Source organism: Aethina tumida, chromosome 6 (assembly GCF_024364675.1).
Source record: "Aethina tumida isolate Nest 87 chromosome 6, icAetTumi1.1, whole genome shotgun sequence".
NCBI classification, from domain to species: domain Eukaryota; kingdom Metazoa; phylum Arthropoda; class Insecta; order Coleoptera; family Nitidulidae; genus Aethina; species Aethina tumida.
The window spans coordinates 10,935,216-10,960,239 of NC_065440.1; the positions used below are offsets into that span (position 1 = coordinate 10,935,216).

The 25,024-nt window shown below is 26.2% G+C and overlaps 2 protein-coding genes across 3 annotated transcripts in view; both read left to right on the forward strand.

Annotated features, from left to right (window-relative positions):
• The window catches only part of LOC109605682 (tyrosine-protein kinase transmembrane receptor Ror-like), a 72,253-nt gene extending 48,109 nt beyond the window's left edge, over positions 1-24,144 (forward strand). The window contains exons 2-13 of one of the 2 annotated variants that reach the window (XM_049968638.1): positions 2,512-2,604; positions 2,660-2,838; positions 2,901-3,097; positions 7,213-7,512; positions 7,572-7,948; positions 10,416-10,640; positions 10,695-10,813; positions 11,023-11,218; positions 11,274-11,582; positions 15,206-15,670; positions 19,230-19,445; positions 23,538-24,144. In XM_049968638.1, the coding sequence (XP_049824595.1) occupies positions 2,512-2,604; positions 2,660-2,838; positions 2,901-3,097; positions 7,213-7,512; positions 7,572-7,948; positions 10,416-10,640; positions 10,695-10,813; positions 11,023-11,218; positions 11,274-11,582; positions 15,206-15,670; positions 19,230-19,445; positions 23,538-23,686 (2,825 nt within the window). In that variant the 3' untranslated portion in view covers positions 23,687-24,144. The remainder of the gene's footprint in view (positions 1-2,511; positions 2,605-2,659; positions 2,839-2,900; positions 3,098-7,212; positions 7,513-7,571; positions 7,949-10,415; positions 10,641-10,694; positions 10,814-11,022; positions 11,219-11,273; positions 11,583-15,205; positions 15,671-19,229; positions 19,446-23,537) is intronic. The other variant, XM_049968639.1, reaches the window with a different exon arrangement.
• LOC109605681 (serine/threonine-protein kinase ULK2) lies at positions 20,368-21,383 on the forward strand. Its single transcript, XM_020022275.2, has one exon. It carries the CDS (start codon positions 20,513-20,515, stop codon positions 21,257-21,259), a length of 747 nt encoding a protein of 248 aa, XP_019877834.2. The 5' UTR covers positions 20,368-20,512; the 3' UTR covers positions 21,260-21,383.
• Positions 24,145-25,024: the final 880 nt, after the last annotated feature.

Consider the following 25,024-nt stretch of genomic DNA (forward strand, 5'->3'; position numbering starts at 1 on the left):
AAAATTTGGATATTTATAAAAATTAAGGAAATTTCTAATTAAAAATTTTAAAAAATTCAATAATTTTGAAAATTTTTAAAATGTACAAATCTTAAAAAAATGTATAAATTCAAATATGAAAACTAAACTAAACTAAAAAATAAAATCAATAATTTTGATTTTTTTTTAAATATCCAAACCTTAAAAATTTGTACAAAATTTCTAAAAAATGTAAGGAAAAGTTCAAAAATTTGGAAATTTATAAAAATGTTAATACAAAAATTAAGAAAACTTAATTAAAAATTTTAAAAAATTGAAGAGTCCAAAAATGTCGAAATTTATAAAGATTTTAATATAAAAATTAAGAAAACTTCCAATTAAAAAATTAAAAAAATTCTATAATTTTGAAATTTATTAAAATAAACAAATTTTAAAAATTTGTACAAATTCAAATATAAAAATTTATAAAAAATATAATTGAAAAGTTCAAAAATGTGGACTCAAAGATTTTATTTATAAAAATTAAGAAAACTTCTAATTAAAAATTTTAAATTTTTGAATTTTCTTTTAAATATACAAATCTTATTTGAAAAGACAAAAAATTTGAAAATTTATAAAAATTATTGAAATTTCTAATTAAATATATTAATAAATTCAGTAATTTTGAAAATTTTTAAAATATACATATCTTAAAAATTTGTACAAATTCAAGTCCAAAAATTTGGAAATTTATAAAAGTTTTAATATAAAAATTAAGAAAATTTTTAAATTATTCAAATATTAAGAAATTGTTCAAATTCAAATACAAACATTTCTAAAAAATATAATTGAAGAGTTTCGAAATTTATAAAAATTAAGGATATTCAAATTAAAAATTTTAAAATATACAAATCTTAAAAATTTGTACAAATTCAAATATAAAAACTTTTAAAAAATTAATTGAAAAAGCCAAAACTGTGAAATTCGATAAAGATTTTAATATAAAAATTAAGAAATTAAAACTTTCATTTTGAATTTGAAAATTTATAAAAATTTTAATATAAAAACTTCTGATTAAAAATTATAAAAAATTTAATAATTTAGAACAAATTCAAGCCCAAAAATTTCTCATTAAAAATTTAATAATTTTGAAATTTATTAAAATATATAAATCTTACAAATTTATGCAAATTCAAATATAAAGTTCTAACATGTGAAATTTTATAAAAACTTTTAATATTAAGAAAACTTAAATATTTTAAAAAATTTAATAATTGTGAAATTTTTTAAAATATACAAATTTTAAAAATTTGTATAAATTCAAATATAAAAAAATGTAATTGAAGAGTTCTAAAATTTGAAAATTCATAAGAAAAATTTACAAATTTTAAAAAGTTGTACAAATTCAATTATAAAAATTTCTATAAAAAATGTAATTGAAAAGTCCAAAAATGTGGAAATTCGTAAAGATTTCAATATGAAAATTAAAAAATATCTAAAAATTTTTAAAAAATTCAATAATATTGATTTTTATTTTAAGTACACAAAGCTTAAAAATTTCTACAAATTCAAATATAAATATTTCTAAAAAATATAATTTTAATGTTCAAAAATGTGGAAATTCGTGAAGATTTCAATATAAAAATTAAAAAAAATTCTACAAATTTTTAAAAATTAAATATACAAATCTTAAAAATTTCTACAGAAATATAAGTGAAAATTACAGACTTATTCAACTTTCAATCAAAAAGACAAAGAGAATAGGTATGAAATTATCAAAATTGTAGTTTTTTAACAAACACATATTATTGTATAAAACTATAGATAATGTAACCATTAATTAATCAGTTTCTACTTGAAAATACAATTATTGGCCTTTAGGGTGTTACTCAACAAATTATTAAATTTACTTGAACCACCTGTGAGGTTTGAATATGAAATTTCTACCATTATTTTGAGCTGACATTTGTGAGCATTTGTAAATAAAAGTACTTCAATTTATTATTCCAAAATGTATAAAAACTATATTAAAAATTATAGACTTATCCAATTTTCAACTAAAAGAACAAAGAGAATAGACACGAAATTATCAAAAATAAAGGATAATTTAAGTTCTTTAACAAACAACAATTTTTTAAAACTGTTGAATAATGAGACCATTACTCGATAGATTATTAAATTTATTTGACGAGTTTGAATATGAAATTTCTACCAGTATTTTGTGTTGACATTTATAAATACTCCAATTTATTATTCCAAAATACATAAAAAGTACAATGAAAATTACTTATCCAACTTTCATCCAAAATAACAAAGAGAATAGACACGAAATTATCAAAAAATAAAAAAGGAAATTGAAGTTCTTTAACAAACAAAAATTATTGAAACTATTCAAGCTATTGAATAGTTTTATCAATTGGTTTTTACAATGAAGTGTTCAAAATTCGATAAAAGGAAAAGTGATCTCACAATAAAATATATTTTTAAGTTAAGCTTTAATTTAATAATGAGTCCCTTAATCACTGATAAATAATTTATATTATTTGATTTCAGTTACGTCGACGATCAGCGATGGCTACGACGACGAATTCGCAGACGAAGACTACGACGAGGACTTCTCCAACTTGACGTCGACGACTCCAAACGGTAGTAAACCTCATTCTCCAAACGTGAATCCGATAAAATCAATGTCCCATTTCAGGAACGTTATTTTTCATCCAGGAACTGCACAACACAACGAAGGATTCGGGCATCAAAAACTTGAAACTGACATGCGAAGTACGGAACAACGACATCAACAACACGAACAAAATCAACTTCATGTGGCGCAAAAACGAGGCGCAGGTTGAGACCGACTACAGGACCAGGGTGAACACGACGGTACGTTGTTGTTGTTGTATTATAACAGAAGTCAGTTGATAAGTCGACCGTTTATTTTGTAGCGCAAAGACAACACCGCCAAATCGGTGTTGAGGATTAAAGATCCCAACACCTTGGACGCAGGCTTTTACGAGTGCATCGTCAGTCACGGCCCCCACAAGATCAAGTCGTCTAGTTACATCACGTTTACTCCTGACGCCAGTTTTGGGGTCTCGGACCTGGGGACCTTCAAGTTGGACCACACAATCGTCAACGAAGGGTAAAATCAATTTGTTCCTGGGGAATTTTTGGGTGTTGAATCCAAAATAGCCATCAGGTTTCGTCTATGGTATCAGATGTTGTTTTTGGAGTAACCTATTTATATTTATCGTATTATTTTTTGACTTGTGTACTTTTCCTGTTATTAGTATTACTTAAAAACTGAAACTAATTGGCTAATTGGATTTTTATTGCTGGATCTGAAATTTCTATTTTGACTTCAAAAGATATCTTTATCTCTTTTATTAGGTCTTTCATCAGAACTAAATTCAGTTAGCTTGTATCTCAAAAACTAAAATTGATAGACGTTGGCACCAAAAAAATTATTTGAGTTTATTCACTTGTGTAGTTTAATAAAAAGATATGTAGTTTAATATAAAGATAAAAAGTAAAGGTATTATGACGGAGAATTAAATTTTCTTCCACTCATTTGTTAAAAAAAAAAATAAAATTAGTATTATAGTAAACATAAATAAGTACATTTTGAAAAATAATAATAAAAATGAAATTAGTAATTTAAATTTATAAAATTTAATATAAGAAAGTTAAAATTAATCAACTAAATTTAAAAAAGCTTAATTTATTAATAAAAATAATAATTTATTTATTAAATTTTAAAAATCAAAATTAAATAGTAAAATTTAATAAATAATAATAAAGTTGGTAAATTAAATTTGTAAAATTTAACAACTTAAGCTTATAAAGGAATATTAATCAACTATATTAAAAAAAACATTAATAATAGAAATTTAAAATTGACTAATTAAATTAAAAGAAGCTTAATTAATAATATATTTAATAAATTTTAGAAATAAATAGTTAAACAATAGAATTTAAAAAATAATAATAAAATTAGTAAATTAAATCTGTAATTTATCAAAAAAAAAAATAAATAAAATTAATATCAATAAATTAAAAATAATAATAATAATAATAATAATAATAATAATAATTGGTATTTATAAAATTCAAAAGATTGATATTAAAATATTCAATTTTATAAGATTAAAAATATTAAATTAATATTAAATTATAAAATTAAAAAAATAAAATCGGTAATTTATATTCATGAAATTCAAAAAATTAAGTTTAAAAAATTAAAATCAATTTAACTTAATTTAAAACGTTTAAATAAATGTGAAATGGCCTATGAAATTAAAATTAATCATTAATATTATAAAAAAAAAAATAAATTAATAAAATTTAATGTAAAGAAGTTAAAATTAGTCAATTAAATTAAAAAAGGTTAATTAATTGATAAAAATTAATAATGTATATATTAAATTTTAAAAATTAATAGTTAAACAATAGAATTTAAAAAATAATAATAAAATTAATAAATTAAATCTGTAAAATTTAACAAAAAAATATAATAATAATAATATAAGGAATTTATATCAAAAAATTAAAATTTGTCAAATGAATAAAATTTTAAATTTTTATAAAATTATAAATTTTTGAGTTAAAAAATTAAATAATAATTAATTAATTTTATAATTTTTACATTTATAAGATTTAAAATAAATAGTTTAAGATATTAAAATTAATGAACGAAATTAAAATAATGATATATATTTACAAGATAAAATAAGTTTAACAAACTAAAAATAACAAAATTAACAAATTAAAAATAAAGAATAAAAATGAAAAATTAAATTAAAAAAATGAACAATAAAAAATTAGTAATTTAAATTTATGAAATGTTAAAAAATAAAATTTAATAATTACATTAAAAAAAATTAAAATTTACCACAATTAATATCTAAAGATTAAAATAAACAAAATTATTTAATTAAATTAGAAAATATATAATAATCAATATTTATAAAATTTAGAAAATTATTCTTAAAAAAGTAAATTTATAAGCTTAAAAAAATAAAATTTAAATATTAAAATTATAAATAATAATAAAATTGTAATTATTCAATTTAATATATATATATATATATATATATATATATATATATATATAATAAAATTTAATAATTACATTAAAAAAAAAATTAAAATTTACCACAATTAATATCTAAAGATTAAAATAAACAAAATTATTTAATTAAATTAGAAAATATATAATAATCAATATTTATAAAATTTAGAAAATTATTCTTAAAAAAGTAAATTTATAAGCTTAAAAAAATAAAATTTAAATATTAAAATTATAAATAATAATAAAATTGTAATTATTCAATTTAATATATATATATATATATATATATATATATATAATAAAATTTAATAATTACATTAAAAAAAATTAAAATTTACCACAATTAATATCTAAAGATTAAAATAAACAAAATTATTTAATTAAATTAGAAAATATATAATAATCAATATTTATAAAATTTAGAAAATTATTCTTAAAAAAGTAAATTTATAAGCTTAAAAAAATAAAATTTAAATATTAAAATTATAAATAATAATAAAATTGTAATTATTCAATTAAATTAAAATATAATTATATTAAAAACTATTATGAAATTTAGTAATTTAAATTTATAAAATATTAAAAATAAAATTAGGAAATAAAAACAAATAGTATTTTAAAGAGTTTAAAAAATAAAAATTTACCACGTTAATTAATATCTAAAAATTAAAATGAACAAATAATAATAATAATTTGTTTTTATTAAATTTAGAAAATTATTCTTGAAAATAATAAATTTATAAAAATACAAAAAATAAGCTTAAGAAAATAAGAATAAATGTCAAAACCAATAAATTAATAATAAAATAATAATTTAAGTAATCAAAATTTTAAAAATTAGGCTTAAAAAATTATAATAATTCATTCATATTAATAAAAAATTATTCATTTTATATTTATAATTTATAAAATATTAAAATTAAATACAATTACATTAAAAATATTAAATTCAAGTAATTAAATTTAGAAAAAAAAAACAAACAAATAGTAATTTAAAGAGTTTAGAAGATATATATGTTTATAAAATTTAGAAAAATATTCTAAAAAATAATAAATATATGAGATTTCAAAAAATAAGCTTAAGAATATAAAATTAAATATTTAAACTATAAATAATAATAAAATTAGTAATTTAAATATACAAAATTAAAATAAACCAATTTAATTAAATAAATTAAAAAAAATTTAATATTCTATAAATAATAATTTTTGTATTTATAAAATTTTGAAAATTATTCTTGAAAATAAATTTATAAAATTATATAAAATAAGCTTAAGAAAATAAAAATAAACATCAAAACTAATGAATTAATAATAAAATTTGTGATTTTAATATACAAAATTTTAAAAATTATGCTTAAAAAATTATAATTATTCAATTATATTAATAAAAAATAGTCAATTATATTAAAAACTTAAATTAAAATTTAATAATTTAAATTTATAAAATATTAGAAATATTAATTTAATATTAAACAATTACTTATAAAAATTAAACACAAATAATTAAATTAAAAAAACAAATAGTAATTTAAAAAGTTTTAAAAATAAAATTTACCACAGTTAATATCTAAAATTAAAATAAACAAACTTAATTAATAAAATTAAAAAAATATGTAATATATGTTTATAAAATTTAGAAAATTATTGTTAAAAATAATAAATATATTAGATTACAATATTAAATATGAAAATTAGTAAAATTTTATTAATTAAGCTTAAAAAATATAATTATTCAATTATATTAAAAAAAAATTCATCAGTTATATTAAAAATTGTGATAAAATTTAAATTTATAAAATTTTGAAAATAAAAATAAAAAAATTACATTAAAAAAATTAAGCTTAAGAAATAGAATTAACATTATGCTTAATAAACTAATAAATAAATAAATTATATTAAAAATAATAATAAATTAGTAATTTGAATTTATAAAATTTAATAATTTAAAGTTAAAACTAAAAACAATCTAATGGTATTTTAAATTTTTAAAACAAAAAAATAAAATATTAAAAGGAATAAGCTTAAAAAAATTAAATTAAATATTAAAACTACAAATAATAAAGTTAGTAATTTAAACTTATTAAATTTAGTAATTTGCAATAAACAATTAAATTAAAAAATAAACAAGTAATTTAATAAGTTCACAAAATTAGACTCTTAATTGGACCAATTTTTATTTGTAGCAACAATGGAGACATCACCACGTTCGTGCCCAACCTGCCAACTAAACTAGAAGATGTGGAGCACTCCACAGCCTCGAAGACCAACACGTTCTCACCCCCCATCGAATTCGACGTGCCCAACCAAAGGGTGACGGAAAACAAGCCCATCTACAACGGCAGCGAACCGTTCTGCCAGCAGTACCGCGGAAGAGTTTGCCACGACTACCTGAGCAACAAGTATGTGTACGTCGAACCGCCTTACACCCAAGACGAACTGGAGGAAAACATCCACAAGGTGTTCATGGTCACCAGACAATCTAAGTACGAATTAAATGTTAAAATGTTACCCAGCAATCCATTTATTGTTGCCACTTTTCCAGTGACATCACCTCGAGCTGCGCCAAGTTCGTCTACTCCATCATGTGCTTCTCAGCCTTCCCCATCTGCGAAAACCCCCGCGAAATAAACCAGTACCAGTCCAAGCACATGGCCGAACTGAAGGCGATCACCGAGAAACAGAGGACCAAATTCAAGACTTACCGGTCGAAACTGAACAACCACCTGAGACGGATCTGTCGGGAGGATTGCGTGCTGCTTGAAAACGACCTGTGCAGCAAGGAGTACGCCATCGCCAAACGGCATCCGATCCTCAAAATTATCATGGAGCTAGAAGACTGTCACGAGCTGCCTGTTGAAACGGACAAGAGTTCGATACAATGTTTGAGCTTGGGTGTTGGAGATTTAAACATCAACAAAGGTTTGTTTTCATATTTTTACTATTTAATTTCGAATTTGGTTAAGAAAACATAAAAAAATCGTTGAAATATAGAGAATAGCAATAGAACAAAGACAAAAGGCACTAAAATACTAAAAATAAAAAGGAATCATTGAAATCTGTTTATAAATAAAAATTATTGATTGCAACTGTTGAATAATGAGTCTATTACTTAATTAATTTTGACTCGATAATGCTTCTGATGGTCCATATTAGGTGAATAATGAGACCATTACTTAATTGACAAACGAATTTGATAATCTAATCTGTCAAATTTGAATGTGATACTGCCACAACCTTTTTTGTCATTTGTGGGCATCCAAAAATAAAATGCTTTAATTTTTTACGTTATTAATTATAAAAAACTACAATAAAAATAACATTTTTCTAACTTTCAAGCAAAAGAACAAAGATAAAAGCCACCATAATATTAAAAATAAAAAGGAGTCAATGAAATCTGTTAATAAATAGAAATTATTAACTGTAACTGTTGAATAATGAGTCTATTAATTAATTTTGACTCGATAATGCTTCTGATGGTCCATATCAGGTGAATAATGAGGCCATTACTTAATTGACAAAGAAATTTGATAAACTAATCTGTCAAATTTGAATGTGAAACTCCCACAACTTTTTTTTGTCATTTGTGGGCATCCAAAAATAAAATGCTTTAATTTATTACGTTTTTAATTATAAAAAACTACAATAAAAATAACATTTTTCTAACTTTCAAACAAAAGAACAAAGACAAAAGGCACCAAAATATTAAAAATGAAAAGGAATCATTGAAATCTGTTAATAAATAAAAATTATTAACTGTAACAGTTGAATAATGAGTCTATTATTTAATTAATTTTGACACGATAATGCTTCTGATGGTCCATATTAGGTGAATAATGAGACCATTCCTTAATTGATAAAGAAATTTGATAAACTAATCTGACAAATTTGAATGTGAAACTCTCATAACTTTTTTTTTGTCATTTGTGGGCATCCAAAAATAAAATGCTTTAATTTATTACGTTATTAATTATAAAAAACTACAATAAAAATAACATTTTTCTAACTTTCAAGCAAAAAGAACAACGACAAAGGCACCAAAATATTAAAAATGAAAAGGAATCATTGAAATCTTTTAATTAATTTTGACTCGATAATGCTTCTGATGTCCATATTAGGTGAATAATGAGACCATTACTTAATTGATAAAGAAATTTGATAAACTAATCTGTCAAATTTGAATGTGAAACTCCCACAACTTTTTTTTTGTCATTTGTGTGCATTCAAAAATAAAATGCTTTAATTTGTTACGTTATAAATTATAAAAAACTACAATAAAAATAACATTTTTCTAACTTTCAACTAAGACAAAAGGCACCAAAATATTAAAAATAAAAAGGAATCATTTAAATCTGTTCATGAAAAAAAATTATTAACTGCAACTGTTGAATAATGGGTCTATTACTTAATTAATTTTGACTCAATAATGCTTCTGATGGTCCATATCAGGTGAATAATGAGGCCATTACTTAATTGATAAAGAAATTTGATAAACTAATCTGTCAAATTGAATGTGAAACTCTCACAACTTTTTTTGTCATTTGTGGGCATCCAAAAATAAAATGCTTTAATTTATTACGTTATAAATTATAAAAAACCAGAATAAAAATAACATTTTTCTAATTTTTAAGCAAAAGAATAAAGTACAAAAGGCACTAAAATACTAAAAATAAAAAGAAGTCATTGAAATCTGTTAATAAATAAAATTATTAACTACAACTGTTGAATAATGAGTTCATTACTTAATTAATTTTAACTCGATAATGCTTATGATGGTCCATATCAGGTGAATAATGAAACCATTACTTAATTTACAAAGAAATTTGATAAACTAATCTGTCAAATTTGAATGTGAAACTCTCACAACTATTTTTTGTTATAATTTGTGGGTATCCAAAAATAAAATGCTTTAATTTATTATGCAATAAATTATAAAAAACCACAATAAAAATAACATTTTTCTAACTTTTAAGCAAAAGAACAAAGTACAAAAGGCACTAAAATACTAAAAATAAAAAAAAATCATTGAAATCTGTTAATAAATAAAATTATTAACTGCAACTGTTGAATAATGAGTCTATTACTTAATTAATGACTCTCGACAACGCTTCTGATGGTTCGTATCAGGTGAATAATGAGGCCATTACTTAAGAACAAAGAGAAATGTCATGAAAATACTAAAAATAAAAAGGAATAATAAATAAAAATTATTAACTACAACTGTTGCCAACATCAGTTCAATAAAGGGATCATTACTCAATAGATATGCAAATTTCTTCTCAATTGACCTATTAATTAAATAACACTGATTTTCATTATTTATTATTTTCAATGGCTTGTATTCAATCTTACTGTAAAATCACAGAAAATAACAAATTGTTGTTTATAGAAGACAAATGCTTCTGGGACACCGGTTCGACGTACAGGGGCACCAAAGACACCAGCATCAACAACAACAAATGTCTGAGGTGGGCCCACCAATTCCACATACCCACGTCCAAACACCCCGAACTGACTGGCCACAATTACTGTCGAAATCCCGGCGAAATGGAGGACGAACCCTTCTGTTACGTCGAACAGGATCGACGGGAACCTTGCGGCATAAACAAGTGCGGTAAGTGTACCAACCGATTAATTTATTTTGGTGTACTTAACGAAGAGTTTACAGTTTACGTCTTCGGTGTGTACATGATGTTCATCATCCTGGGCATTGGGCTGTTCATCGGCGCCGTCGTCTCCTACTGTTACTGCCGGCGCAAGAACCGCAACACCAGGAACCTCCAGAACGTAAGTACATGTTTGTCTTCAATCAACTTGTGCTCTGTGACAGAAAATGAAACACGTAGATCCAGTGGTCAGTCTAATATATGTGTCTATGGTCTATATGTTCTGTTTCCTGTGCCACCGAGTATATTCGTACACACACACACTCGATTACTCATCTCGTTCACCCCCCGTTCCGTCCATTACTCGTGACACCTGTGACGACTGTTCAGAAGGCACTGCCTCAGGTCGCGAAGAACATCTACGGCAACCCGGGACCGTCCAGCCCCATCGAGATGAACACGCTGCTGCCGCAGAACATGCCCCCATCACGCAACCACGGCTCCGGTAAGAACGGCCTGCAGACGGTGCCGCAGTACACCTACAAGGAGGTCAGGTTCTTGGAGGAGCTGGGAGAAGGAGCGTTCGGTAACAATGCCCAAAATAAACCTTTATAAGTTTGATTTTAAACGTGTGGTTTCAGGCAAGGTGTACAAGGGTGAGCTGAAGACCAAGAACAGCAAAACGTTCGTGGCCGTCAAGTCGTTGAAGGAGAACGCCAGCGCCAAAACCCAGGCGGATTTCCAACGTGAAATCGAACTGATTTCGGAGCTGAAGCATTCGAATATTATTTGCCTGTTGGGGGTTGTGATGAAACAGGAGCCCATGTGCATGTTGTTTGAGTTTATGTCCGAGGGGGATCTGCATGAGTATCTGATAGCCAACTCCCCGCCTGAAGGCAGGAGCTTGACGCACGATCAGTTCCTGCACATCGCCATACAAATTGCACAAGGTAAGCTGAACTATATTTCAGAACTGACATTTAAAAACATAATCCTTTGAGATGAAACTACAAAATTTGGAAAGTGCTTTCCATTTTCTATTCCTTGATAGAGAACTATTAATGACATTGTAAAAGTCAGGATCAGTACCTGTAAACATTGAGAGAACTCTTTATATTAAATTTAACAGATACTGACTTAATAATATAATCATTTCATGGAATAGATAAAATGGTTTAATTAATTTTCAGATTAGATTAGGAATGTGCGGAAATAAATACAATAGTTATACTTGTTTATTATATACTTTTATTTTATTACACTATTACAAATAATGTAAATTTTATATATTATATTCTAATTAACTATTTAGATGTATCTAATTGGATTCTGATAAGAAAATATCAATGTCAGCTCAATTATCTTACATATAAATTATAATTTTGTATTATTTTTTTGGGCCACAGTATAAAGTTTATGAATATCTGATATTTTCTATTTTTATATCAAATTTTATAATTTTCTAGGTTGAATTTAGATTTTCTAAAAATTTGAAAGGGCCTTCTACTCACTTTAAAACTTCGTGGCAATATTTATTAACATTTTGTGTAAATTTTTAGACAAGAAAATAAAACAAATATATTACATTAAGAATATTTGATTTTCTCTATTCTTATTTCAAATTTGTTGATTTTCTAGTTAGGCTAACTTTGATTTCCTAAAAATTAGAAAGAAATATGTCTTCTACATTTACATTTGCCGTATTCTTCCTTCTGTTTGAAATATTTTATATTAATTTTGTAGATAAATATTTGTTTATTATGTGGTAAAAATATCTTATAATTTAAATATTTGAGTTGTGAGATGCAAATCTAACTTTGATTTCCTAAAAATGTGATAGAAATATGTCTTCTATGTTTATATTAACCCTATTTTTCCTTCGATTTGAAATATTTTATATTCATTTTGTAGATAAATATTTGTTTATTATGTGGTAGAAAGATCAAATAATTTAAATGTTTGAGTTGCGAAATACAAAGCTTTAAAGTTATTCAACATTTGCCCCACATGTCTCATCTATCGATTATGACACATTTTGAAGCTCCGTAGTGGCAATATTTATTAATCTTTTGTGTTAATTGTTTAACAAGAAAATAAAACAGATATATTACTTTTAGAATATTTGAATTTCTCTATTCTTATCTCAAATTTGTTGACTTTCTAGCTAAAACTTTGATTTCCTAAAACTGTGAAAGAAACATGTCTTCTATGTTTATATTAACCGTATTTTTCCTTCGATTTGAAATATTTTATATTCATTTTGTAGATAAATATTTGTTTATTATGTGGTAGAAAGATCATTTCATTTAAATGTTTGAATTGCGAAATACAGAGCTTTAAAGTTAACCAACATTTGCCCCACATGTCTCATCTATCGATTACGACTCATTTTGAAGTTCCATAGTGGCAATATTTTATTTAGACAAGAAAATAAAACAAATATATTACTTTAAGAATATTTGAATTTCTCTATTCTTATCTCAAATTTGTTGACTTTCTAGCTAAAACTTTGAGTTCCTAAAAATGTGAAAGAAATATGTCTTCTATGCTTATATTAACCGTATTTATCCTTCGATTTGAAATATTTTATATTCATTTTGTAGATAAATATTTGTTTATTATGTGGTAAAAAGATCATATAATTTAAATGTTTGAGTTACGAGATACAGAGTTTTAAAGTTAACCAACATTTGCCCTATATGTCTCATCTATCGTTTACGTCTCATTTTGAAGCTCCGTAGTGGCAATATTTATTAACATTTTGTGTTAATTTTTAAACAAGAAAATAAAACAGATATATTACTTTAAGAATATTTGAATTTCTCTATTCTTATCTCAAATTTGTTGACTTTCTAGCTAAAACTTTGATTTCCTAAAAATGTGAAAGAAATATGTCTTCTATGTTTTTATTAACCGTATTTTTCCTTCCATTCGAAATATTTTATATTCATTTTGTAGATAAATATTTGTTTATTTTGTGGTAAAAAGATCATATAATTTAAATGTTTGAGTTACAAGATACAGAGCTTTAAAGTTAACAACATTTGCCCCACATGTCTCATCTATCGATTACGACACATTTTGAAGCTCCTTAGTGGCAATATTTATTAACCTTTTATGTTAATTGTTTAACAAGAAAATAAAACAGATATATTACTTTTATAATATTTGAATTTCTCTATTCTTATCTCAAATTTGTTGACTTTCTAGCTAAAACTTTGATTTCCTAAAAATGTGAAAGAAATATGTCTTCTATGTTTATATTAATCGTATTTTTCCTTCGATTTGAAATATTTTATATTCATTTTGTAGATAAATATTTGTTTATTATGTGATAAAAAGATCATATAATTTAAATGTTTGAATTGCGAAATACAGAGCTTTAAAGTTAACCAACATTTGCCCCACATGTCTCATCTATCGATTACGACACATTTTGAAGCTCCGCAGTGGCAATATTTATTAACCTTTTGTGTTAATTGTTTAACAAGAGAATAATACAGATATATTACCTTAAGAATATCTGAATTTCTCTATTCTTATCTCAAATTTGTTGACTTTCTAGCTAAAACTTTGAGTTCCTAAAAATGTGAAAGAAATATGTCTTCTATGTTTATATTAACCGTATTTATCTTTCGATTTGAAATATTTTATATTCATTTTGTAGATAATTATTTGTTTATTTTGTCTTAAAAAGATCATATAATTTAAATGTTTGAGTTGCGAGATACAGAGCTTTAAAGTTAACCAACATTTTCCCCACATTTCTCATCTATTGATTATGACTCATTTTGAAGCTCCGTAGTGGCATTATTTATTAACCTTTTGTGTTAATTTTTAAACAAGCAAATAAAACAGATATATTATTTTAAGAATATCTGAATTTCCCTAGTCGTATCTCAAATTTGTTGATTTACTACCTAAAACTTTGATATCCTAAAAATGTGAAAGAAATATGCCTTCTATGTTTATATTAACCGTATTTTTCCTTCGATTTGAAATATTTTACATTCATTTTGTAGATAAATATTTGTTTATTATGTGGTTAAAAGATCATATAATTTAAGTTTTTGAGTTGTGAGATACAGAGCTTCAAAGTTAACCAATATTTTCCCCACATTTCTCATTTATCGATTGCGACTCATTTTAAAGCTTCATAGTGACAATATTTACTAACAATTTGTGTTATTTTTTGGACAATAAAATAAAATAGATATTTTACTTTAAGAATCTCTGAATTTACCTATCTTTATGTCAAATTTGTTGATTTTCTAGCTCGAACTTTTATTTCATAAAAATTTGAAAAAAATGTTTAAGACATTTTTTTAACATTTTGTGTTAATTTCTTGACAATTATCTAAACCAGATATTTGATTTTAAGAATATATGAATTTTTGACCTGAAGATTTTTATAAAATTTTGTACTATACCGAGTAATTCATCGAATAATTCTTTAAAAGCTTATGAAGCTCGAAAAAGATATTGAAAAAAATTTAATCAAACTACTCCAAAATATGAGCAATTAATTGAAAATTAAATAAATTATTTAGGCATAAATTTCTGTCCGTTTCAGGCATGGAATACCTGTCGGAGAACCACTACGTGCACCGAGACCTGGCCGCCCGCAACTGCCTCGTCTCCAAAGACATGATAGTCAAGATCAGCGACTTCGGCCTCAGCCGCGACATGTACAGCTGCGACTACTACCGCGTCCAGTCCAAGTCCCTGTTGCCGGTACGGTGGATGCCACCGGAGTCGATCCTCTACGGCAAGTTTACGACGGAGAGCGACGTGTGGAGTTACGGCGTCGTCCTGTGGGAGATCTACAGCTACGGCGTGCAGCCGTACTACGGCTACAACAACCAGGAGGTGATCAATCTGATCAGGTCGCGGAAGCTGTTGCCGTGTCCGGACGCCTGCCCGAGCTACTGTTACGCCCTGATGGTCGAGTGTTGGGCGGAGCAGGCGATAAGGCGGCCGAATTTCAGCGAGATTGCGCACCGATTGAAGATTTGGAAGCAGTCTGAAGTGGGAAATGGTGGGTAAATGGAGTTTCAAACTACTTATTGAAGTATTAGTTAGTCAATGATTTTTATTCATTTCCATGTTGCGGAGCTCTGAAGGAGAAGCAAAAATTGACTGATCATATTTTTAAAACGTCTTCGGTCATTTTGTGTTGACAATTTATATTTAAGAACTACGTCTTTGAAATTTAAATATGTATTGTAAAAATGTATTTTACATCTATTTCCCATATCAGAATTTTGGTAATTATTATCCTTTTGATGTTGCAGAGCTTTGAAGGCGAAGAAATAATAGAATGATAATGCTAGTAAAACGTTTTTAGTTAATATTTGTTGACAACCTAAATTTGGGAGCTACATTTATGAAATTTTAGTATGATACCTAAAAATGTGTAGTAAATCTATTTCTCCATAGATAATTTTTGTATTTGATGTCGTTTCCATGTTGCGGAGCTCTGAAGGAGAAGCAAAAATTGACTGATCATATGTTTAAAACGTCTTCGGTCATTTTGTGTTGACAATTTATATTTGAGAGTTACGTCTTTGAAATTTTAATGTTTTGTAAAAATGTATTTTACATCTATTTCCCATATCAGAATTTTGGTAATTATTATCCTTTTGATGTTGCAGAGCTTTGAAGGCGAAGAAATAATAGAATGATAATGTTAGTAAAACGTTTTTAGTTAATATTTGTTGACAACCTAAATTTGGGAGCTACATTTATGAAATTTTAGTATGATATGTAAAAATGTTTAGTAAATCTATTTGTCCAATCAGAATTTTTATATTTGGTGTCGTTTTCATGTTGTGGAGCTCTGAAAAGGAAGCAAAAATTGACTGAACATATTTTTAAAACGTCTTCGGTCATTTTGTGTAGACAATTTATATTTAAGAACTACGTCTTTGAAATTTAAATATGTATTGTAAAAATGTATTTTACATCTATTTCCCATATCAGAATTTTGGTAATTATTATCCTTTTGATGTTACAGAATTTTGAAGGCGAAGAAATGATAGAATGATAATGCTAGTAAAACGTTTTTAGTTAATATTTGTTGACAACCTAAATATGGGAGCTACATTTATGAAATTTTAGTATGATATGTAAAAATGTGTAGTAAATCTATTTCTCCAAAGATAATTTTTGTATTTGATGTCGTTTCCATGTTGCGGAGCTCTGAAGGAGAAGCAAAAATTGACTGATCATATTTTTAAAATGTCTTCGGTCATTTTGTGTTGACAATTTATATTTAATACTACGACTTTGAAAATTAAATATGTATTGTAAAAATGTATTTTACATCTATTTTCCATATCAGAATTTTGGTAATTATTATCCTTTTGATGTTACAGAGCTTTGAAGGCGAAGAAATAATAAGAATGATAATGCTAGTAAAACGTTTTTAGTTAATATTTGTTGACAACCTAAATTTAGGAGCTACATTTATGAAATTTTTGTATGATACGTAAAAATGTGTAGTAAATCTATTTCTCCAAACATAATTTTTGTATTTGATGTCGTTTCCACGTTGCGGAGCTCTGAAGGAGAAGCAAAAATTGACTGATCATATTTTTAAAACGTCTTCGGTCATTTTATGTTGACAATTTATATTTAAAACTACGACTTTGAAAATTAAATATGTATTGTAAAAATGTATTTTACATCTATTTTCCATATCAGAATTTTGGTAATTATTATCCTTTTGATGTTACAGAGCTTTGAAGGCGAAGAAATAATAAGAATGATAATGCTAGTAAAACGTTTTTAGTTAATATTTGTTGACAACCTAAATTTAGGAGCTACATTTATGAAATTTTAGTATGATACGTAAAAATGTGTAGTAAATCTATTTCTCCAAACATAATTTTTGTACTTGATGTCGTTTCCACGTTGCGGAGCTCTGAAGGAGAAGCAAAAATTGACTGATCAATATTTTTAAAACGTCTTCGGTCATTTTGTGTTGACAATTTATATTTAAGAACTACGTTTTTGAAATTTAAATATGTATTGTAAAAATGTATTTTACATCTATTTCCCATATCCGAATTTTGGTAATTATTATCCTTTTGATGTTGCAGAGCTTTGAAGGCGAAGAAATAATAGAATGATAATGTTAGTAAAACGTTTTTAGTTAATATTTGTTGACAACCTAAATTTGGGAGCTACATTTATGAAATTTTAGTATGATATGTAAAAATGTTTAGTAAATCTATTTGTCCAATCAAAATTTTTATATTTGGTGTCGTTTTCATGTTGTGGAGCTCTGAAAAGGAAGCAAAAATTGACTGAACATATTTTTAAAACGTCTTCGGTCATTTTGTGTAGACAATTTATATTTAAGAACTACGTCTTTGAAATTTAAATATGTATTGTAAAAATGTATTTTACATCTATTTCCCATATCAGAATTTTGGTAATTATTATCCTTTTGATGTTGCAGAGCTTTGAAGGCGAAGAAATAATAGAATGATAATGCTAGTAAAACGTTTTTAGTTAATATTTGTTGACAACCTAAATTTGGGAGCTACATTTATGAAATTTTAGTATGATATGTAAAAATGTTTAGTAAATCTATTTGTCCAATCAGAATTTTTATATTTGGTGTCGTTTTCATGTTGTGGAGCTCTGAAAAGGAAGCAAAAATTGACTGAACATATTTTTAAAACGTCTTCGGTCATTTTGTGTTGACAATTTATATTTAAGAACTACGTCTTTGAAATTTAAATATGTTTTGTAAAAATGTATTTTACATCTATTTCCCATATCAGAATTTTGGTAATTATTATCCTTTTGATGTTGCAGAGCTTTGAAGGCGAAGAAATAATAGAATGATAATGCTAGTAAAACGTTTTTCGTTAATATTTGTTGACAACCTAAATTTGGGAGCTACATTTATGAAATTTTAGTATGATATGTAAAAATGTTTAGTAAATCTATTTGTCCAATCAGAATTTTTATATTTGGTGTCGTTTTCATGTTGTGGAGCTCTGAAAAGGAAGCAAAAATTGACTGAACATATTTTTAAAACGTCTTCGGTCAATTTGTGTTGACAATTTATATTTAAGAACTACGTCTTTGAAATTTAAATATGTATTGTAAAAATGTATTTTACATCTATTTCCCATATCCGAATTTTGGTAATTATTATCCTTTTGATGTTGCAGAGCTTTGAAGGCGAGGTAATAATAGAATGATAATGTTAGTAAAACGTTTTTAGTTAATATTTGTTGACAATCTAAATTTAGGAGCTACATTTATGAAATTTTAATATGATACGTAAAAATGTGTAGTAAATCTATTTCTCCAAAGATAATTTTTGTATTTGATGTCGCTTCCATGTTGCGGAGCTCTGAAGGAGAAGCAAAAATTGACTGATCATATTTTTAAAACGTCTTCGGTCATTTTGGGTTGACAATTTATATTTAAGAACTACGTCTTTGAAATTTAAATATGTATTTAGTAGTTAAATTACAAATGCATCGTTATTTAGATATATGTAAGAGGAAATCTCTAAATTTTCATTTAATACTTGCAAAAGAAACTAATTAAGCATATGATTATTTTGGTTTCAGGGGCATATTTCAGGACGCCGTCGAACAATCCGACGCCCGCCAAACACGTGCACGGGTCCAAGTCGAGTCACACGAGCGATTCGCAGACATTGTGTCCCATGAACGAGAACCAAATGGCCAATTTTACGTTGGAACGGGAACGGGAGAGAAACAAACCCTCTTCTTCAAAGCTCCACGACAGTATGAACAGTCTTACGTCACGATCTTCTAGCATGGGTAAATATTCAAGTAGAGATTATTTATTTTCATTACAACAATTTTTAACTTTTAACAAATGTGTCTAACTTAGATTATGATTAATAATCATAATTCGTGGTCAAATTTAAAATCATATGTTTTTTTTGGGTTGAGCAACATCAGAAGAGATTTTCCCTACATTTTTACTTGTTTACTAAAAATATACTTATATCATTTACTATATTTAAAATATTCCATCATTAAATTTATTAAATATTTGAAAGTTTAGTTAAAATTTACCAAAAGTTGGTGTCAGTAATAAACAGCTTAAAACAGTTTTGTTGTTAAGTTTAAAGACAAGGGTATCGAATTTTTAAAATCTTTACACATTGTTCAAATAAGTTTCTTGCCAATATTTTGAAATTTCTCAACGAATTCCTTTAAGTTTTTTATTTGTTAATCTTTTTATGTGTTTGGAAAGGATAATGAAACCTGTAACAAAAGTAAATTTTTTACAATACACCTATATATACAACATATATAATACAGTATCATATTTTTCATTAAACTGTTCTTCATTACTTTTAGAAATTTAATTGATCAGTATTTTCCACCACACTGGGAGAACTAAAGCTCCCATCACTTATTAAAAAGTTCGTGTTCGCTTAATTTATAGAGATAATTGCACGTTACATGGAATAAAATTGAAGTATTCCAGATAGCACGTTGTTATTGACCTAAATTGGAATTGATTTGGTTCCTTTTCCACTTGTCAATTGTATTTTTGGTGTGGCCGATTCGTTCTCCATGTGTAGGCAACCAACATTACATAGTTGTCGTTGCCCTACAACACACAAGAAAATTAACTAGACTGTACCATCTCAAGAAAAATTACTGGTCTACTTCACATATTATAAAATGCCTCTTTATTAGCCGGATAAATTTGTGTATTCTTCAGTTGGCTACTGTGATTACTTAAATGTAATCAGGGGAATCACTGCTGTACGTCCGAAGTTGGGACGTGGCCAAAGTTTCATGCGCCGCAACAGCTCAGTTTTGTACGATATCCTCGTTAGGTGCGACGTTGAAAACTTATCAAGAAAAAAATGAAGAGAATGGGAAAATATTGTTGGGATTCAAGTGATGTCCTCGGCGAAGGTGGTTTTGGGAAAGTGTACCGCGGCTTGAAGAACAACTCCACCCAGGTGGCGATCAAGAAAATCAAAGCCTCGCCTCAAAACGAAGATATGATTGAACGTGAATTAACCATGATGGAAATCCTGAGGCATGACCACGTCATCAAAATTTTGGGTCACGCGTCCACGTCCAATCACCAATACATTTTCATGGAATACTGTAACGGAGGCGATCTGCAAAATTACGTGGACACCGTAGGACCGATGTGCTTATGCGCACTGTCGGTATTTTTGGGGCAAATTGCCTCAGCTTTGAGACTGCTGCACAAAGAAAACATAGTTCACAGGGACCTGAAGCCGAACAACATTCTTTTGTCCTACCCATCCCGCTATAACGAATACCCTTCGCCGACCAAGATCACATTTAAGATCGCCGACTTAGGGCTGGCCCGCATCATGAGCTCGTCAACTCCCACAGCTTGCGGCACGTGGATTTATACGGCACCGGAGATCCTGGCCGGCGAAAAGATCAGCTGCAAGTCGGACTTGTACAGTGTTGGCGTAATTACTGTTTTTTGTGTTCGTGGTAAACCCGATTTGAAGAACCTGCACTTCGACGACGATGATCTGACATCGCTAGTTGCTGGTTTGGTCCAAAAGAAGGTGTCAAAGCGCATGACACCTAGCCAATTTTTTCATCATCGCTTGGTGGAGTAATTTTCTGTTTTTCATATTGTTTTAGACATGTCTTATGTTATTCAGTATATAATATGTTGTATGTCATTCTAATTATTTAATTATTATGTGTAATTCATTGAAATAAATACGAACATTAACTTTATTTTAATTTCATTTAACAACATGAAATGACATTTCCAAATTGAGGTTTTCGAGTTATTAATGTTTCATTTTGCATCCTATTCACGTCCAAGTCGTCATTCCTATTCTATTAAGCGTCGCTCTGTTAAATTCTTTGTACAAACGTTGTCGACGATTTGGAACTAAACTCAAAAACAACGTCATCAATCGTTGTGGATTAATATTTGATATTCTTTAATAGCTAAAATATTAATGATCAAACTTGCGTCATTTTCTACCACGTTTGTGCAGCAAATAATCGAATTTTTAAAACCTTTAAATACTATTTAAAAAGTTACTTGCCAATATTTCGAAATTTCTCAACGAATTACTTTTAAGTTTCTTTATTTGTTGACTTTTATAATACTTAATTTTTGTGGTTAAATAGGACCACAAAACTCCGTTCTCCATGTGTTGGCAACCCACTTTACGTAGTTATCCTAAAACACACAAAAAAATTAATTAGGTGGTACTTTCTCAAGAAAGACTATCTGCCTGTTTCACATATTATAAAATACCTGGTAATTTCCATCAGAATTAATAGGATAAATTTGTGTGTTCTATTACCGCTATACATCGGAAGTTGGAGCATGACCAAACACTTTTTACGATATTCTCGTAATCTGTAAAACTTAAACCTGTAACAAAAGTTATATACAAAATATATAATACAGTGTCATATTTTACATTAAACTGTTCATCGTATCTTTTAGAAATTTAATTTATCAGTATTTTCGACAACACGGTGGGAACTGAGTCTCCCATCACTTAGTAAAACGTAACGTGTATACAAGTCCTACACATATTCATATATTTTATATATGATATTTTAGTATATTTTCGTATAAATCATGTATAAATTTATAGATGATTAAAGATGAATATTTGTTCATATATGACAAAACTTTTCTGAAGATAAAAAGGGATGTAAAATAATATAATAATATACAAATCCTATATATCTTCATATGAAGTTCTATACAGGTTCAATTTTATAAATCTATACATAATTGTGTATTATATTTTATTTTTGTATCTAGTGATATACATATACAGTGTAAATATATGATCTTTTAATTTCATATGTAAACCTACATATGAATAAATGTATATACATATATATAAATCATCTTTTTAAGTCCATATATGCCAAATTTGTTATCTAGATTTAATTATGTATAAACATATATATTATCATACATCAGTCCTATACATGATCATATTATTGTATATGATCTTAGTTTCGTATATTCTCTTATAAAATCATTTATAAAGCTATATATGAATAAATGATGAATATATATTTAACTGTGACAAGATTTTTCTGAAAATATATTATATGCGTTCTTATATAATCATATATAGGTTTTATACACGACCATATTCATAAATTTATATATGAATGAATAAATGATGAATAAAATCACACATAAGTTTTATACACCATCATATTTATAAATCTGTATATAAATAAATCATCATTTAAAGTTCATATATGCCAAAATTTGTATGGATATTTAATTTTACGTAAACTTATACATGTTGTTATATACAAGTCCTACACATGTTCATATATTTTATATATATATATATATATATATATATATATATATATATATATATATATCTTTTAGTATGTTTATCATGTATAAAATTGTAGATGAATATTTGTTCATATATGATAAAACTTTTCTGGAAAATTACATAATAATATACAAATCCTGTATATGATCATATGAAGTTCAGTACAGGTTCATATTTATAAATCTATACATAATTAATCATAAGTAATTCATATATGGCTATATTATTCATATATATTATATAAGGGATGTAAAATTATATAATAATATACAAATCCTATATAGGATCATATGAAGTTCTATACAGGTGCTTATTTATAAATCTGTACATAATTGTGTATGATATTTTATTTTTGTATATAGTCATATACAATAAGTGATATTCATATATGGCAATATATACATCTAGGGTATATAATCATATTACTAAATATGATCTTTTGCTATCATATACAAACCCACATATGAATAGATATACACGGTAATATTTAATCTCTCTTAAATGATACTCAATATATTATAAGCTAATACAAATAATTTTGTTTTATTTTTAGGTAACACAACCCAAAGTACGACGGTGAGCCTGGAACACAAAAGGGACAAACGTCCGAAGAGGAACGTCGACTCGATCGAACGTCTGAATCCAAAGAACACGATCGTGAACAGTTACGGCGACAATTTCGAGACTAAAATCACTCAATGAGGCTCAAACACTTTTTTATATCAATTTTTTTATAATACGGTCGGCTCATTAGACGATCCAAACGCGGCAGCTCATAATCGTGTGTATCAATCACATTTTTTCAAGCGTTTCATCCCCACAAATCCATTGAATTGATTCAATCGTTTCCCTTTTTTTTATTATATACATATACAATCGTAGCTATTTTTTTTTTTAACGGAAAGACTTGTTTTTTGTGATTAGTTCCTAGTATTTTAAGGAAGATTCCTTTTTCTGAAACTGTCGAATTTTTTATTGTGTACAAGTAAACACGAGTCGTTCGTTAATGTTAATTAATTAAGTCAAACCAATGCCAAATTTCGTTAGTTTTAGGTAGTACTACTTATAGTTAACGGTTCTTTTTATATCTACTTTATATTTTTAATTATATTTTCGAAGTATATACAATTATTATTATTATTATACATTATTAAGTCACACTATTTATTTTTATTGTTGTTTTATAATTCAGTGTTTTATCAGTATGTGTGAGAGTGTGGAAAAAATAATATGAAATAAAACATTTTTATATGTGTTTAAATGTTGGTTTTATTTTCATCTCAAATAATACATTAATAATATTTTTTCAGTCAAAGAGTATCACATATTAATAATAAATTTTACAGTACAAATTATACATTATAAAATGTCGAAAATATTCCTACATTTAATACTGAGTACGTCCTCCTCTCCTTCACTTATATTAACATATGATATGATATATGATAGATATATTAACAAAACGTCAGAAAATAATTCCAATTAATGCAGACCTACAATTAATTAAAACCCTGTATATTATAATATTTTAGAATGGGGTGTTACATTGATATTATTAACAGCCGGTTTCAAGAGTCACCACTCTATCGTTTGATGTAAAGTTAACAAAAATTTGTTATTAGATTTTTTTTGAGGTCTGAAACAAACTCTAAAGTGTTTTGGCATTTACCAAATAGAGAATAACTAATTTATCAACGAACTTAACTATAATAATATATAACAATTTGAATTAGATTATCGATAAATTATTGAGGGATATTAATACGTTCCTCAACTGCAGCCTGAAGTAGCTCTGGCATACTTTTGGATCAATTTAAACAATGTCCATTTAATCTGCATAAGTAATCACATATGTACATGCTCAATTGGGTTCACATCCGGGGAAAGTGGTGGCCACATCATTCTTTCAATTTCACCTTCTTTAAGAACGTCCCAGCCACTTGGCTTCGATGTGAGTGTGCTCTGTCTTCTAATACGAAATTGGGTACTACCTTCTCTCTTATTGTTAGTACTATAGGTAAAAATCATGAGATCTATGTA

Bases quoted from the DNA above. Each gene is read 5' to 3' on its own strand.
- LOC109605681 (XM_020022275.2), top strand. From the start codon at position 20,513: ATGAAGAGAATGGGAAAATATTGTTGGGATTCAAGTGATGTCCTCGGC.